The sequence below is a fragment of the Rutilus rutilus genome, assembly GCF_951802725.1.
Source record: "Rutilus rutilus genome assembly, chromosome: 7".
Lineage (NCBI taxonomy): Eukaryota > Metazoa > Chordata > Actinopteri > Cypriniformes > Leuciscidae > Rutilus > Rutilus rutilus.
The window spans coordinates 30,834,059-30,852,462 of NC_140221.1; the positions used below are offsets into that span (position 1 = coordinate 30,834,059).

The 18,404-nt window shown below is 38.3% G+C and overlaps 1 protein-coding gene across 2 annotated transcripts in view; it reads left to right on the plus strand.

Moving 5' to 3' along the window:
- Nucleotides 1-723: 723 nt before the first annotated feature.
- c2cd2l (c2cd2 like) overlaps nucleotides 724-18,404 on the plus strand; it is a 33,785-nt gene continuing 16,104 nt past the window's right edge. Inside the window, exons 1-2 of one of the 2 annotated variants that reach the window (XM_084413533.1) lie at nucleotides 724-1,013; nucleotides 2,457-2,882. In XM_084413533.1, the coding sequence (XP_084269659.1) occupies nucleotides 2,523-2,882 (360 nt within the window). In that variant the 5' untranslated portion in view covers nucleotides 724-1,013; nucleotides 2,457-2,522. The remainder of the gene's footprint in view (nucleotides 1,014-2,456; nucleotides 2,883-18,404) is intronic. The other variant, XM_084413532.1, reaches the window with a different exon arrangement.

The following is an 18,404-nucleotide window of genomic DNA, read 5'->3' on the forward strand; positions in this document are numbered from 1 at the left end:
TATCGCAGGTTATAATAGCAATATAACAACCATGTCTATGAAATTCTGAAATTAACAAGAGTGTATTATATTATTTTTATTATAGCAGTATTATATCATAAAATAATCTTACAAGTAATTGATTTTAAGTTCAAATAAATATCAAAGAATTCTAATAAATAACATCTTTATTGAAAATAAAACTTATAATTTATGAATGTAAATTTTTGCAAGGAATAGTAATAAAATAATTATAAAAGTAAAATGAAAAGAGTCACCAAAAAAACATTTTTTGGGCTTTTACAGAGGTTTGGGGATACATTTAGTTTGACAAAATTAGAACAATCTGTCTAAAACACTACGCAGTCTTTAAACTCAATAAACACAATTAGTCTAAGAAAATAAGTGGATAACTGTTTCTTCAAAGTGATGACAAAAGGAACATAACTCTATTTTATGACATAATTATCCTCATAAACTTCAGTCCAGCTCCCCTCTCTGTGCGTAATTAGGTGGAGTTCATCAGCCACACTAACCCTAACCTTACCATATCCCTACACAATAAATTTTTTGTCAAATAGCTATTAGGTTAAGCTCCACCCATTACGTCGTCCAGAGAGGTAGAGCTGGACGTCATGCATTTCAGGAGCACAGGCAGGGAATGTGCGCGTGGCGCGTGCGCAGTTTCGACAGCCCTAAAAGTGTGCGTGTCTCTTTAAATACGTTTGTGTTGCTACACTATTTGACAGCTCGACTGTTCTGTTCTTGCGCATTACCATTACAGACCGTCCGACACCGACGGTGGGAGGGGGACACATTTCTCTTGCGTTGACAGCACTGGATATAATAAATGTGCGGTTGTATGTAGCATGCGAAAGATTCACGTAACGGATGTCATGTACCGATCAAGACAGGTTTGTGGAAGATGCTCGGACCTGAAGACTGGCGCTGGAATTACGAAGAAATGATGTAGCCATTGAGCTGGTGTTCTGTAGCTGGTCAGCGTCCAAAAGACGGCGTTTCTCATCTGTTCGGTAATCATTCCTCTCTATTGATTTTTCTTCCAAATAATGGGAACATTCGGCGTCGAATGCGCGTGCAGCATTTTTGTTAATCGTAGGCGCGTTTAGAGTCAGCTGAACTGACTGAACTGAATCAGATGCACAAAAATGCTGTCTAGGTAGGGTTTGAAACAGCTATTCAAATGGTGACCAGTGAGGGGACGTAAACATACATGGTTTGATATGAGCACCATTATACGCTGTATAAGTGCAATCTTAGAATAGCTGTCAAAAAGAAGGGAATGTAAATGAATCTCTAGATTGGGTCATGATGAGCTAAGCTCGACGTTGCAATGCAGCACTGACCCAGAACACAGCTGCTATCATCGCTGCTGGACTGCCAGTAATGTGACAGAATCGGAGCTAGTTTGTATGAGACGACAGGCTTCACACAAGACTAGACTGTGCAACCGATCTGAGTTAGTTTTCTGGAAGAAGTTAGGCACTTCTCCGGTTTCAGGACAGGCATTGGATGTCACACTTTCACCGAAATGCTTAGTCAGTTTGCTTAATTGTTTAAACTTTTAAGCACAGGTGGTGATAAGGAGACATGCACTTGTAAATCTCTGATAAGAGCATGACTTGTTGTAACCCTTGGTAACCGTTTGGTAGAACACAAATTGTGATAGTAACTTGTTTGGCAATAAAACAGGTAAAACAGATATAAGCAGCATCACTGCTATATATATATATATATATATAGTTTGGTAGGAAAACATTGGCCAAGATTATGATATACATGTAAAAAAAAAAAAAAAAAAAACAATAGCTGATTTCCCATCTGTGAATAAGAATGAATTTTACCTTTTGTTAAAGGCACAGTTCACCCAAAAAATATTTTATCAGTTAATCACCATCATGGTGTTCCAAACACATATGACTTTCTTTCTTTTTTTCTGTGGAACACAAAAGGAGAATGACTGTCTCAGGCACTTTTTTTGCTATTTAAGAAAGATGCAATGAAAGTGAATGGTGACTGGAGTCTTTCACATAGAACACGTTTTTGGATTTTGCATTGTTTTTCCATTGGTTTTCTATGTAAACATGCACTAGACGTGCATCTTTGGTCGTGTGCGTCTACACAGTTCTAAAAACACAGCACTCAAATAAAATAAAGTTCAATTTAAAAAAAAAAACACTTCTATAGACCTTGCATTTTTTCAGCCCACTACTATGCTTCTTGTGTTTTTAAACGCAAAAACACATTCTGTGTGAATGGCCCCTTACGTGCTTAGAAGAACGTGACAGTGAGTAAATTACAGAGTTTTCATTTTTGAGTGAACTGTCGCTTTAAGATGTCAGTGTTTCCTATGAGATGTTGGTAACATGTCTTGTCGTTGCTGTATGGCTGTATATCCCTGCATCTGGTCTTTTTCCAGTCTACTTACTCTCTGTCTCTCTCTACCCTTTCCCCAGATTTCCAACCTTTGTGAGTCAAGATTTTCAACCCTTCTTAAAAATGAGACTGAAGTGATCAGGGAGATGATGACTTTCCAGGACGTGAGCTGGCTGGTTCAGGTGGCGCTCTTCTGCGCCTCACTGCTGGTTGTACTAGCCTGGCTAGTTCAGTTCTCACTGGGGTTGCTTCGCCCTAGGTGGTCCAGGGTCCAGGGCAAGAGGGAGACCCCGTGGCGGTTGCCCTTGAGTCTCACCCACCAGACACTGACGGGCGGTGTGTGGGGTTCCCTCTTGAGGCTGAGGCTGGGGCGAGATGGGACAGGGACTGACACGGAGGCAGGTGTCAAGGGGCTTTTGTCTTCGCTCTTTGTGTTCAAGTCGTTCAGGGAGCACTGGCAGAGAGCCTGGGTGCGGGCACTCAACGAACAGGCCTGCAGGCAAGGGGTGAGTAATCTTTTATCTTGAGACAAAACGGTGTAACAACATATGTAGGAGGTTATATATATATATATATATATGTTTTCATTGCTCCATGCATGTTTATACATGTGTAAGAGTATTTTAGGCTGTGCGATTGTGTGTGGGCATAATATCATGGCCTGACTACTTGTTAGTGAATGTGTGGGTGTTAGAGTGTCAGGGGATGCAGGTTCTTGTGCAACAACCACACACTCGCTCTCCTCCCAGAAATCTGCTCTGCAGTGAGTATTACACATGACAGGCCTCAGTCTACCATCTCCTCGGGGGCTTTATCTCATGGAACCAAATTTGCGCTTTTTTTTTCAGTTAATCAGTGTAAATGAGAGTATTTTTAATGGCTATCCTAAACGCAGAGATTTAGCAGAACATGTGATACTCTTGTTGCCTATGTCCCTTATAGTCACAAGCCACTTTCACACATGAAACCCATTAGCCTAAATTGACAAATTACTTTTTCAAGCAAATGTACCACATCTCACATGCATTGGCTGTATGTTTTATCCATATTGCTACCATTTACACTTTTGTGAAACACAAAAATCAAAGAGCTTCTCTCTGTCCGAGTGGATGAAAAATTAGTCATCCACTCGGATAGTCCTGACTCCTGACCAGAAAACAGAAAAACGTCTTTTGCATTTATTCAAAAAGCTGTGTGAAATTGCTGAAAGACACTTGATTGTCACATTACTTAAGTTATTCACTACAGCAGTTACTGTTATTTATGATGAACGACTCAGTATCTCTTGGCCAATCAGGTACTCCGCAGTTCCACAATCAAAAAGTTCTCTTTGACAACTGGTTTCCTCTGTAGCCCCTTGTCTGGTTACGGGTGCGTTTGAGGGCTGGTGAGTTGTGTAAAGGTCTCCACTCCTATATTTAACTGTATTTGATCTATGTCTATATCAAAGCTCAGTCTGCCCAGTAGGTGAAACAGCCGACGTCCATTCGTTCCCTCTCTAGACACTTTCCTCAGTGAGGTCAGGCTGAATTTTGAAAAAAATGCTTTTACTAGATGAAGTCTTTGAAGATCAGTTCATCAGAAGTCTTACCATCATTTTAAGCGATAGGTATCTGCATTTTTAGTTTGATGAGATATCAAAAGAATGGAGAAATGGCATTTTCACCCGTTAGTCACATCCGGTTGCTTTTTACAGCAAATCCTTCAAGGGATTTAAATTTCAATACAGTGAACTTTGCTCCAGCACCTGAGCTATATAGAAAGTGGGAAAAAAAGAGAGAAAATCCTTCCATCTCATTTCCTTACTGAGGTCTCCAGCCGATAGTTGTGCCAGTTCAGCAACCTAGTTATTTTCTCAGGTTGTCAAAGTGGGGGAAGGGAAGGCTTCAGAACGCAGTTATGCAATTGCTGTCCTTTATCTTAAATTTCTTCACAGTCAGTGGGTTGCGCTGGAAAAGAAGAGGAGACCGAGGCTAATAAATAACCATTTATTGGTTCGCTGTTTAATGTAAGTGCCCATTTTGGCCGTGTGCCATAGCCGCATCTCTGATTGTAATGTGGTCAGCTGATCCTAAAAGTAACTTAGTGCTGCGAAGTGCAACGATTCTGCAGACTCTGTATGCGGGGTATTAGGGAGTCCTGAAGTAAGGACTTTTGCTAATGAACATCTTTAACGTTAAGAATCCCCATGTCAAGTTAAGTCAAGTCACCTTTATTTATACAGTTCTTTATACAATAGATACTATACAATCTGTTTCAAAACAGCTTTACAGTGATGCATTTCGGCTGTTGTTCATCTGAAGTCAGTTCAGTTTTAATTCAGTTCCGTTGTAAAAATCATCAATTATTAAATTGGTTAATTTCATCTATAAAGCAGTTCTGCAACAAACAAAAAAATAAAATAAAAATGATGTCATCATCCATCTCAGTTCAGTTCTTATATAACAGCGTCAGTCAGATCAATAATATTGTTGAATATTAAGTGTCCACAACTAAGCAAGACTTAGACAACAGTGGCAAGGAACCCAAACTCCATCAGGTGACAGAATGGAGAAAAAAACCTTGGGAGAAGCCAGGTTCAGTCGGGGGGCCAGTTCTTCTCTGGCCAATGAATGAACGCTGCGTGATTCAGGCTGCATCGGAAGTCAGAATTCAGATTGGGATCAGTAGCATTCAAATATTCATCCAGTTCATTTTGCTTGAAGATGGATTCATCACGCCTGTATGGAGCCGAAGCTGGCCATGGGGTCTGTGTCATGTTGACGTGGCCGTGTTTGTTTGGCATAGGTTATGAATAGCATTCTGTTCTTGATTTTGGAGTATGTGCATGTGAAATCCCTTTATTTAAGGTTTTGTGATGATGTTATGGAAGGTGCGGCTTCCATTATAAACATTCATGGGATGATAGTTTCATGACTGCTCGTAAACATACAGGTTATATTGGTGGAATGATAGTTTCAGGACAGCATTTAAACATACAGGTTATATTGGTGGAATGATAGTTTCAGGACAGCATTTAAACATACAGGTTATATTGGTACAAATGTGTTGTTGTGGGATTCGAGCTAATGAAAACTAGGAGTGTAATGCTTTTGTCATCCAGTTTTTCCCAAAGTTCGTCAAACTAGAGTCTTGATACTAATGGTGCGGTCACATGTACCAATTTTTTTTTTTAAACAGATTTTTTAAAAGTCGGAGCATCGTGGTTTTGACTAGCTCTGAGAGCGCTCCACTACCGCTCCATCACGAGTACAATTCATGCCAACGGCCCATTATAGAACTGCATTTTTAGCAAGAATTCACACGTTAAACACATTTATCACTGACATGATACAAATGGATCACTCAAATCCGAAAAAAATGTGAAGGTTATAATGACGGCGATGGACATGAGCGGGAGGTTATAGTTCTCAAGGAATTTGTTTACCTTCTAGATAGGCTACTGAATATGATCGGATGAACGCACATTTTAAACAGGTAGCACTTATTCACACACGCATTCGCTCTCTCACTAATGCATTCAAACTAATATAAACTTACAGTGCTGTCTGTATTTGATTTCGAATGAGCAGAAATCTGTAAGAAATGTAGCGACCCGTAGATAAAATAACTGATGACAATTTAGTTATTTTCGTTTTTCCAAACAAAATTTGCACTGCAAAAAGCAACAATGATATTTAAACTTTAATGCTGATAATAACCATGTAATAAGCTTAGCATGTCGTAAGAAAAGTTTGCACACAGTATTATATATCATTGTTTATTTATTTCTTCATTTAATAGGCCTGTATATTATGAACAGAACTTTTACGAGATTTCAAAGCATACTTGTAAATACTTTAGCCGTAATTTCCTCAGGGAGCGAAGACGGAGCGGCGTTTTTGATATCAGTGAGCGAGGAGTGGAGCGGGGAGCGGTAAATGGTGAACCCGGACCGGAGCTGGAGCGAGGTGATTATTGAATGCTTGGAGCGCGGAGGGGAAATTGATGCCGCTCCACTCCGCTCACATACTCTAAATGCTGCTTCATGCATCACTATACCAGAGACAGTGGACAAGGGGCCTTTTGCTAGCAAAATGTTACTGAAAATAAGCCTTTAGCCTTGTGCCTTTTACTACAGAATATTTTCCAGACGTCTTTCCAAACTCTCTGTTGCATCTGTTTTCAAGATCTGTTCATCTGCCAAAACCCTTCACACAGTAGCACACTGTTGAGTTGAGTTCAACTCTTATGAATTTAGTCTCAATTATACAAAGCAATGGAGCATAAAGAGTTTCAAATCTGAGCTGTAACGAAAAGACAGTCATGCTTTTTTGTTCTTTTCCATTTGAATGATTTTTACCTTTTAAAGGAAAGGAAACCATTTTATGTTTCTCTGTTCGTCTGAAAGTTTTACCATCTATGATAATAATGTAGGAGGAGAGAAAATTTGCTAACAGAGGAAAGACAATTAACTGGCTCCAATGAAAAGTAGTCAGGGAGAATTTAAAGACCTTGTGGATGATTGGACCTTCTTTTAAAAAAAAAGGAATGTAGGTGTCAGTGATCTACTAGGCCTATCAATTTCATGTGTAATAACCGGATCTTCTGTGGGAATTTATAGTGCCATTAAATGTTAGTCACGTGACTCTCCCTTAGAGGTGACCTCCATGTGCTAGTTAAATATCCCTGTGTTAGATTGGGCTTTGGGGAGAAGTTCCCATTTTGGAAGCTTTGATCTAGAATCTTGTCTCCAAGCAGACCAGATATTTGCTCTTTCGGCATGCCGAATCTTTGACACCTCAAACCACTCGGATCAAGTTCTTTTGACTTTAAAAACCTGCCAGAGAGGTTGTTCCAGTTCTTGTGAGGTTTTTTTTGTGTATGCGTGAGATCAGATCGAGCGCAAAAGTGATCAAGCAACTTTTGCCTGGCCCCTCTGAAACGCTGAAGCCATCTGTTGACACGGCAACATGAAAACAAACACCATGGTTCCAGCCCTAGCCATGGCGACCACCTGGTTAGACAGCGAAAGAGAAGAGAGAGTCAGCTGCATCCCAATTCACCTACTTATACTATGCCCTAAAAGAATGTACTGTTTTTGTAAAGAGTGTATCAGAATAGTAGGCAAGCTTTGGGACATAGGCTACTACTTCTTTAATGAACCGCTCTGTTGCTTAGTTATGTGCATCCTGTCAATCATCTAGTCACAGTTAAAATTCTTCATATTCAATTTAATTTAAAGTCCTGCCATATCGGAGAGAATGGTATTATTAGAGCTGTCAGTGGATTAATTTTTTTTAAAATCTCGAATAATCTTGATTAATCACATACTTATCTTGAAATTAAGCGTAGGCTACATCATTTATCTTGTTTAACGTTTTTATTTTGTCATCCTTTGCTATATCCAGCAAAGTAAACTATCAGATTGATGAATGATTCTGTTGTTTCTGAAAGGTTTTTTTCATGGAAAATGTAGGTGTCTTTCCAAAAAAGGACACTTGGAGACTCCAAAAGCACTCCTAATAACCAAATTATATAATTCATAAATGTATGCACAAAGCACACACGGAAAGAATAACATTACAGAACAAAACTTTTCAGAATTCAGTGTACATTATGTGTACAGTGCAACAGCAAAGAGTTTGTTTAGAGCTTGTTTAAGTTTTAGACATGTCAAGTTACGATGGAGATGCTAATACCTGACTGCATATGCCTTCAGTAGCCATTCAGAATTACTAAACACAGCAACATACACATGCCAGATAAAAACATTCTCCTGATTGTGTGGAAACTACGTGAATGTACTGAAATGTGTCGGTGCATAAATACAATGTGCGATCAGTGCGTCGAGAGCGCACATTAGAGCTGCACGATTATGACAAAAATCACAATTGTTGATTATTCCTTTGAAATTGTAATTGCGATTTTATTAATTACAATTATTCAAATTTACATTGAATGATGTTTTGAATAGCGTGAGGGTTCACGCTCTTCAGAATCAATGACAGAATATGACAGAGCTCGTGTTTTAAAGCTAAACAGACACTGGAATAAATAATTCACTGAAAACTGGCTGTGAGTGACTCTCTGCTATCTCTGATTTACATTAGCACTGTTTTGAACTGACTGTTTGAATGCATTCGCTTACTTGATAATTGGACTGAAAACTTTTCCAGAGTTTAGCAGCTTAAAAAATGATCTGATCACAAACAGAGAAGCGAAATTGCGTTAAGGGGTTAGAATAGAAATCCCGACTCCCGACTCCCATGAGATCATCTAACTGCATGACTTAAATTACTTTAATGACAAAATTTTGTGTGCTTCATTAATTTATTTGCGTTAAATTATTTTAACACGTCGCATGCATTAACACGTTAACTTTGACAGCCCTAATAATAATGCATTAAAGTTAAAAAAGTCCAAACGTATCTTTTATAAAAGTTAACAATGTTGTTTCAGATATATAATGTGGATAACATTGAATATTTTTTCTTAAGGTTAGATACTGATTATTAATCTTTCAATCCCCTTCTCCATCAGTCTTGCACATCCACCATGTTTGTATTTTTTGTAAAACTTTATTTATTACTATCTTGTTTTAAATTCTGATCGAATCCCCATCCAACACGCAATGGGTTGTGGGCAGTATTACCCGTAAGAGATGCGTGGATCTGCACTTTGAATTCTAACAAGAACTACTAGAGCATCCGGGTATCTTTGAAATACTCATTTCAACATACTATAATTTGGAACACACTAATTTAGGATGGATCGTAAAAATATGGAATTGGAGACACTTACTGTGTCCCAATTCGCATACTATCTGTTGAACATTTGTGCTTTTTTATCTAATAATTTTGTAATTATTAATTATTTAGGCTACAATAACAAAACTGTGCAGTGAATGTGTATCTGTAACCTTGTAAAGCGTGACATGAATATATATACAATGATCCTTTTCTTTTCATTTAAAGCTAAGAAAATGATAAGGAAAAGAAAAGGATCAGATTTTTTAACGGAGCAGTTTATTGAATCGTTAGACAAAATATTTTTTTAAATCTAGTTTTAATTTGTGTTTTTTGTTGATTATCATATTTGATACATCAGTCTTTTATTGCTCATATAGTATTATATAGAAGAATAGAGCTTACACTTGAGTAGAAAAAACACCTCAATTTTATTCAGAGGCCTAAACTGAGAAGACTGCATTTATACAGCCAAAAAGTATGATGAAATTCTGATAGCTTGTAATGCAAATCATTAAGATCTGTATAACAGCATATGATGAGCACTCATTTAAAGAAGGGGAAAAGACAGATTCAGGGCTCTGTGCATATGTGTGTGCGGTTGCCTGAGGCATTGAGAGGGAAATGCATGGAGGCCACTGTACCAACGAGAAAGAGTTTGTTTAATTCATTCAGATGAAACTTTGCAACTTTTTAATTATAATCGTTAATACGAAGGTCTCCAGATAACTTCTCACTAGGAGGATAATCCAGCCATTGACCACTGGTTAATCCCCTCTGCATAATTTCACATGCGGTGGGATTTTAATCTGATTACTGGTATGCTTACTGTTACAGAGAGAGTGGGATTGCTGTTGGACTGTCTATAAGGGAAGGATTATGGGGAAGACGTTCAATAAAGGATGTGATTTATATATAAATCAGTTTTGACACTCCACAATGTGTAAATCCAGGTTGAAATTGCTTTAGGCATATGTGTTTTTAAATAAATCAAATTAGATGGCAGAGGCCTAAAAAAAATATATATGGATGGATATTACTTTACTAGCACCCCCGAGAAACCTTGATGTCAACCTTAAATTTAGCTGACTACGCTGCAGTGGGGATGAAGTGTTGCTCTATGGTCTGTCTGCTGCAGTTATGGTCATATTTGGTCGGTTTTGGGCTACATTTCTGTGATGTGTGAGGCTTTATCCTACGCTTGTTCTTTCCTCTTTCTTTCCTACTCAACATGCTCGCTCACACACACACACACACACACACACACACACACACACACACACACACACACACACACACACACACACACACACACAAACTCCCTCTAGTAATCCAGGGATTTGGCTGGGGGTGGGGGGGGGGATCTGCACAGCTGGTTATATGTGGCAATAACAATAGAAGGACGTCCTCTGAGATTGTTCACACATACTGCACACACACACACTTATGTACTAGCCTACTTGCTAATAAACAAAGTTTAAAAAAAAGGCACACAGCTATTTGATGTAAACTGATTTGGATAAGTTATCCATTTAATTTCCCACTGACAGGATTTACCGAAAATCTTGCCTGGGGAAAGTCAACTGACCCTTTGCTCTGATTTCTCCAGTCATGTGTGAATGTACATGCTTATCTTATTGAATTTAATATTACTTTTAAATGTTGTTCTCTCTGGTTGTTTTAAATTGAACATTTACAATTCGAATTTGATTGATTGACTGGATTTTCTGTTCTATTCGAGTATATGCTCTAAAATAAAACATTTAATTAAAAAGAAATGAACAGTAATTTTGAATTTCAGGGTCATTTTTTGAAGGGGAAAAGTGAACAAAATTGTTGTATGATTAGATATTGAGCAAAATTATAAATGTAATCAATTAAAAATTGTTTAAGAAAATATTGTCTCAATATAATATAGAACACATACAGAGCATCTTCCTAAAGGCCAGAGGTCAAAGTTGAATGTATCTTTATTTACAACTGTGCACCAATCCAACGCATACACTTCCAGACAGCATTTTGGGGTCAGTAAGATTTTGCTTTCAAAAGAAATTGATTCTTTTATTCAGCAAGGAGACAGTAAATGTATTAAAAGTGACTGTAAAGTTTCAACAAAAACAGCACAACTGACCTGTCTTCAAATGGTCATTACATGGTCACTAAAGAAGCACATTTGAGCTGCAGCATATAACAGTTCAGATCCTCTGGCTCATTGTCTTTAAGGGCAACTATTTTTAAAATGTAATTTAAATACTGAAAAAGCGTCTGATTAATCATGTGGTCTCTTGCTCTCCCAGCTGGCCCGTTTGGTACCATCAGTGTTCTGAGAGTTTGGCTGCTGCTGAAATTGCTCAGTCCTCCTGCATGTGTGTCAGTGTCAGGACTGTCTGTGTTGAAGAGTGTGTGTGTGTGTTTGTGTGTGGCATCTGTGCATATGATGGAATAGTATGATGGCACATTATCATGCCTGCAGCGCACAGAATAGGACACTGTCTGCACACAAACACACAGTTCAAGGTCAAACTAGTTTGTATTTACTATTTCTGTCTTTCTCCTTCCCTTTTCTTTTTCTTTCTTGGTGGATATGCTTGAAAGTAAGCTCTGGATATGATTACTATTTGCAGCGCTTGTTTTCAGTGATTGAACATGTTTAATCTGTGTTTGTGAGGTCATGGAATACCTGTGAAGTGACGTAGTGTAATCTGTTGTTGTGCCTCTGTTGTTGCAGTGTGAATTCGCCTTTACTTTGCTTTACATTAGCTTATGAATAGCCTGCAAAGCAGCAGACCATACATATATCAATAACATGCTACAGATCAACCCTGAACTATTACAAGGCTCACAGCAAAGTTGTGCATGACAATGTCACTCTATTGTCCTTTATTTAGAGATGGCATTGCACTGCCTTCAGTTGTTGGCACCCAGTGATTTATATTTGCCCCAAGGAATCTTTGGATCCCTAGTTTTGTCATCATGTTCTGTCACGGTGCCTGAAGAAGGATATTTTTGGTTGGTTCAAATGGTTGTTGTGGTGTGTTTGAAGAGGCCAGAGGGGGATTCAAGGCAGGGTGGCTCAAACCCAAAGTGACATTATACCAATGTGTCTTGGAACACACTCTGTCTTACACTTGCCTTCTTTGTATGAGACAAACACACCAACAGACTATCAAGACCCTGTCTGAGATTAACACACTATGTTTAAAGAACATCTTAATTTACAAGTAGAATGAGAGAGTAGGAGGATAACATACACAAAACCATGTTCTCCATAGCAGGGATCTCATGATCAAATTATCTGGGGCTCATTGGCTAGTTTTGGCTTTATTGGCTTTAATTTCTAACTTCGATACGATACCTTGAAAAATATCAATATTATACCATTTTCAATACCACAGGGAAAACCATATATGTGACCCTGGACCACAAAACCAGTCATGTGGGTAAATTTTCTGAAATTGAGATGTATACATCATATGGAAGCAGAATAAATACGCTTTCCATTGATGTATGGTTTGTTAGGATAGGGCAATATTTGGCCGAGATGCAACTATTTAAAAATCTGGAATCTGAGGGTGCAAAAAAATCAAAACATTGAGAAAATCGCCTTTAAAGGAGAACTCCGGTCAATTTTAACATTGAGCTCATTTTTTTGTAAATTTGGAGTGCTGTCAGTACAGAGAACAACGACAAAAATCGGTGTTGCCTACACCATGTTATCCTCTTTTTAAAATTTGCACCCTGTTGACTTCAATGGGGCAAGTTTTAAACCTGCTTTTAGGAGGTTTGACACATCAATCCTTGATGTGTCATTACAAGTGCCCAGCTAATGTGAGTGATTCCTTCAGAGTGATCACGGGTGAATCTGACTGCAGTAGATGTGAAAGATATGAATAGAAATGATGTTTATTCAGCCAGCGCACATACCTGTATTTTCTTCCTGTTTTCGGTCGAAGTCCATAGTAATCGATTGTCGAGTTCACGCGCGTGATCATAGGTAACTAAACCTATGCGTGTGAACTCGACAATCGACTACTATGGACTTCGACCAAAAACAGGATGTAAATACAGGTATGTGCGCTGGCTGAAATAACATAATTTTTTATTAATATCTTTCACATCTACTCCAGTCAGATTCACCTGTGATCACTCTGAAGGAATCACTCACATGGCTGGGCACTTGTAATGACACATCAAGGATGTTAAGAGGCTAAAAGCAGGTTTAAAACTTGCCCCATTGAAGTCAACAGGGTGCAAATTTTAAAAAGAGGATAACATGGTGTAGGAAACACCGATTTTTGTCGTTGTTCTCTGTATTGACAGCACTCCAAATATACAGAAAAATGAGCTCAATGTTAAAATTGACCGGAGTTCTCCTTTAAAGTTGTCCATTTATGTTCACGATTGTGCTGCATTCACTCACAAAAATAAATGTTGTATATCTTTACTGTAGGAAATGTACAAAATATCTCCATGGAACATGATCTTTACTTGATATCCTAATGATTTTTGGCATAAAAGAAAAACCGATCATTTTGACCCACACAATGTATTTTTGGCTATTGCCACAAATATACCCGTGCTACTTATGACACTTTGATCCAGGGTCACTAGTGCCAATGCCAATATTTTTATTATTATTTTTGATAATTTTGTTAATTTTGTTGCAAAGCTTACACACTGCAGATTGAGACTTTATTTAAAAAACACAAAAAAACAGAATTTACAAAAAAAGACAAGTAAACAGTCAGCAATAAAATCAGAACAAATAAACAAATTGTAAAAGATAGCAAAAAACAAACAAACAATAGAATATAAAGAAACAAATGAAATAAACACATCTTTAAGTTTTTCTGTTGGTTCTTACATTATTTGAATAAGAAATACTACAGAAATGAAACAAAGTAATCAAATGTAAAATGTGATTTTCTCTTTGTATTTTGTTCTCTGATTAACATGACAGATAGCAGCAGGTATATTAGGCTGCCGTAACTTTAAGAGTTTATGCACGGATCCAATATACTGTTACAGAAATATTTAGTAGTGATGGGAAGTTCGGATCATTTTACTGACTCGTTAAACAAAATAAACAAATGTTTTTTTCAAGTAATTTCATTTCGGAAGATATGCAGTCTGTACCGGAAACAGAAATTATTAGTTTACCTCCCGAGTCTTCGTGTCCGAGTCATTCGTTCACCACGTCACAGCCCCATAGGCTGAAGCTATGCAGTCTGTACCGGAGACCGAAATGATTAGTTCACCTCTCAAGTCTTCGAGTCTGAGTCGTTCGTTCGTCACGAGTTTTGAAACAGAACCATCATGACAGAAATGAACAAATTTATAATAGAAAATAGAAAATAAACTAACTATGCACTTGTTTTTAAGGAAGGTTTGGAATTATTAACTCATTTCTGTATCCAATACTGCTGTCACGTCACGTGACAAAAGAATGAAGACTAAAAGAGGAACTAATCTTTTCGGTTTCCCGTACAGACTGCATAGTCTTAGCCAATGGGGCTATCACGGCATGAATGAAAGACTCTGACCAGAAGACTCGGGAGATGAAATAATCGTTTCTGTTTCCTGTATAGGATGTTGTGTGCGCACGGTCAACAAAATGAATACCTAACAATGAGACCTGCTTCCAAGTTTAAGTGAAAATTTCTTTATCTGAACTGAAGCCCATTGCCCCATAGCAGGCAACACCTTGGGCCCTATCATACACCCGACGCAATGAGGCGCCAGACACGACGCAAGTGTTTTGTGTTAGTTTCAGCCCAGCGCAGGTTGTTTAAATGGCAAATGCATTTGCGTCCATTTGTTCGCCCATGGGCGTGCTGGTCTAAAAAAGAGGTGTGTGCAGGCGCATTGTTGGCGCATTGCTATTTTGAGGCAACTGAAATAGACTACGCCATTGACCAACAAAAACCTGGTCTAAAGTCAATGGCACAATATTTTTTTTTGTTATTTAAAGAGCGCGTTAGTAATATGCGCCTATAGGCGGGTCCACAACGCACGTACACTCTGCTTATTACACACACACAGGGACGCGCAGCATCACACAAACTAGCCAAATATTAAAATTAAAAGGATTACAATGTAAGATATTATTATTGTGTACATAAAGATACAAGGAATCCGGCTTGTCCCGTAGATGGTCTGCTTGCGCACTTTAACCACGCACACGAGCAGATCCGTTTCCTCTCTGGAAAAGCATTTTCCTTTTTCCGCTTGCAAATTCCGCCATGTATATAGCAAATCCACCATTGGGCTTTTAAAGGGAATGGGAGATGAGACTCTGACGTTATGCCCAAAACACACCCATTACTCATTAAGAGAATAGGGACAACCCTTTTTGACCATGCGCCGGGCATGCCGACCATTTTTTCCCGTCGTTAAACTAGCAAAAGTGTATTCGGACACGCTGGAAGTGATCTTGATCCATGCGCTTTAGACCATGTGCTTGGATCATTAAAATAGGGCCTCTAGAGTCCAAGCAACCTTCATACCCCATATAATTGGCTATAATCACGGATTCCATACCAATGCCAAGTCAAGTCACCTTTATTTATGTAGTGCTTTATACAACAGAAAATTGTATATGATATGAAAATTATGATATCATGGGCATGGCAAGACTAAAAAACATGCATCTTTTTATAATTATCTGGACACAATCAAACATTGCCCAACACTCAGTGTTGAGTCCGACCTGTCAGACCAGAGTTATTGCATGCATACCATTTCCTACTTTGTCTTATGCCAGTTATCTCAAACATGCATTCTGCATGATCTTTATAACTTTGGCTTGTGTTGAAAATGCAAGCTGATGTGGCTAAAGTGGAACGTGTGGTGATTTTGTTCAAATGCTTAACTGTGCCCTGTGGGGGTGGGCAGGTCCTGTATTTTTTTTCATTACGTATGCTGATTTCACTGATGGAACCTGAACAATCTGCCGATGCACAGCTTTTTCATCTGTGCTATAGTTGGATGTGCAGTCTTTCCCTAGAAACTCATTTTCAGTGGTCATGCAGCTGTTTTGGAGACTTGATGTGCAAAAGAAAGGTGTCCAGCTTAATGCTAATGTTTTTCTTCTAGCCCTGCCTGGTCTCAGTGCATGTGTCTGTTTGAAGTGGGTAATAGCCAGTGTCACACATGTGGATCACAGCATGATGTTGTGGAAGAGCACAGATGATGATCATGCAAATGTCTGATGTAAATGACAAGGATTTGTCTCTGTATGCAAATTACACGTATTGTGGTGATTTGTTGCTGAGAAGAGAATTAGAGTGACGTGGTGTGGTGTAAAACCATCAGCTTTTACATCAGCACACATTTAAATCAGATTGCTTTTGTGGTACTAACTAGGGCTGCCACGACTAAAGATTTTTCTAGTCAACTAGGACCACAGAGTCGTTTACACCGCTCTCTCGTCTCATACCTTGTATCCTGCGTAAATCTATTTAATAGCTTCAAGAATACAGCTGTGATCCGCTCTCAAAATCCTTTTAGTCACTTTATTTCCTGTTATTTCAAATTATTCACAGGGGAATAATACACAGACGTTTCGGCTCACAGGCCTTCCTCAGTGTGTTGAATGCTCCAATCCCTCCTCCCACTTTTTAAACTAATTAATTAATTATCACTTGATTCTGTTAAACAGCAATTATCCTCATACAATATGATCTTGGTGAATGCATCCATTAACGATTTACATGCAGCATAAGACACAATATTCATGAAGACAACAGAGGATCCCACAAATAAGGAAAATCATTAATCAACCGATTAGACAAAAAATGTCCTATATCAATCCAGTAAAATACCTAAAATATCTCAAATCCAGTCATAGACCTAGGGTCCTATCATACATTTGGCGCAATGCAGTGCCAGGCGCGACGCGAGTGTTTTTTGCTAGTTTCAGCCCGACGCAGTTATGATTTTCACATCCTGCGCCACGTTGTTTAAATAGCAAATGTATTTGCGCCCATTTGTGTGCTGGTCTGAAAACCAGGTGTGTTCAGGCGCATTGATGGCGCATTGCTATTTTGAGGCAACTGAAATAGACTGCGCCATTGACCAACAAAAACCTGGTCTAAAGTCAATGGTGCTGTAGGGCTGAGCAAATATGCAACTCTTTACTGCCCTAGTACTTCAAAAATCCTTTTAAAGGTATACATTTCTAAAGGCCTTTCTCATCACAGTATGCTAATGCCTATCTAGTGTAAGGGATTTCATCACTATGCTGATTGAAGACTGTTGGGACACTCCAGGCACAGGATGGTTCTGTCGGGAGAGACCGAGTCATTTACATCTCAATGACACGTCTGTACCATTTGCTATGAATGTGTTGGAAAAAAATTTGCAAGGAGGCATTTTAATTAGATGAAGAAGATTGCAAAGATGAAGTTGACGATATCTGTATGACGCGAAATGGAGTAATTTAAGTTGTTTTAGCTGTTATCAGGCAAAAAAGCAAGTGATCGCGGCGGAGCCTCCATGTCATATGTGCTATACTTTAGCTTCCACACTCTGCACAAACACTTGGATATGCATATTTATCTAGGTTAACCTTTATTTTCTTAAATGCTGGCCGGCGTTTAAGCATTCAATATTAGGGTAAATCATTGTAAATTTAGCTCAAATTCTTTTGTTATGGATAAGTTATATTGCACATACACTTGACTTGACCAAAAAGTATAATGGATTACAAAATGATTTTTTTGTATTTTAACTTGTTTTTTTCTTCTTCTTCTACAATCTTTAAAAAATTCTAAAGAAAAGCATATCACACATACCCATTTCCAATCATTCTAATCAAGTATGATTGTATTATTCATCCGTTCAATCAAGTTAATGTAATCATTATTTTGAATGTCACACCAACATCAAGAATGATTCAAAATGTTATCAAAAATATATAAAAACATTTTTGTTTTGAACAGTTTAGCCTTTTTTTTTTTTTTGGTATCTATGTGTTGTACTGGAGAGATACAAAGCATCTTATTATGTCAACCAACATAATGCAAATGAAGTGGTCCAGTGTCTCTAGAACAGAAAAAAGAATCAAAGTGATGGTGTTACACTAAATTGAATGAGCTTTGGCAATGAACTTATTTAGATTTTGCAGTTGGTAGCAATAGTTAAACCTTTCTGTGAATCTTGTACACTGACCCAGTGCTGCCTGTATGAACACATTAACATACACATTGTCATGACTGTGTATCTTTGTAGGATGGAAAGAGGGGCGTGAAATAAAGAACATATGCCAGTGCAGTAGGGGATTTGCGTCTTTTCGTCCTC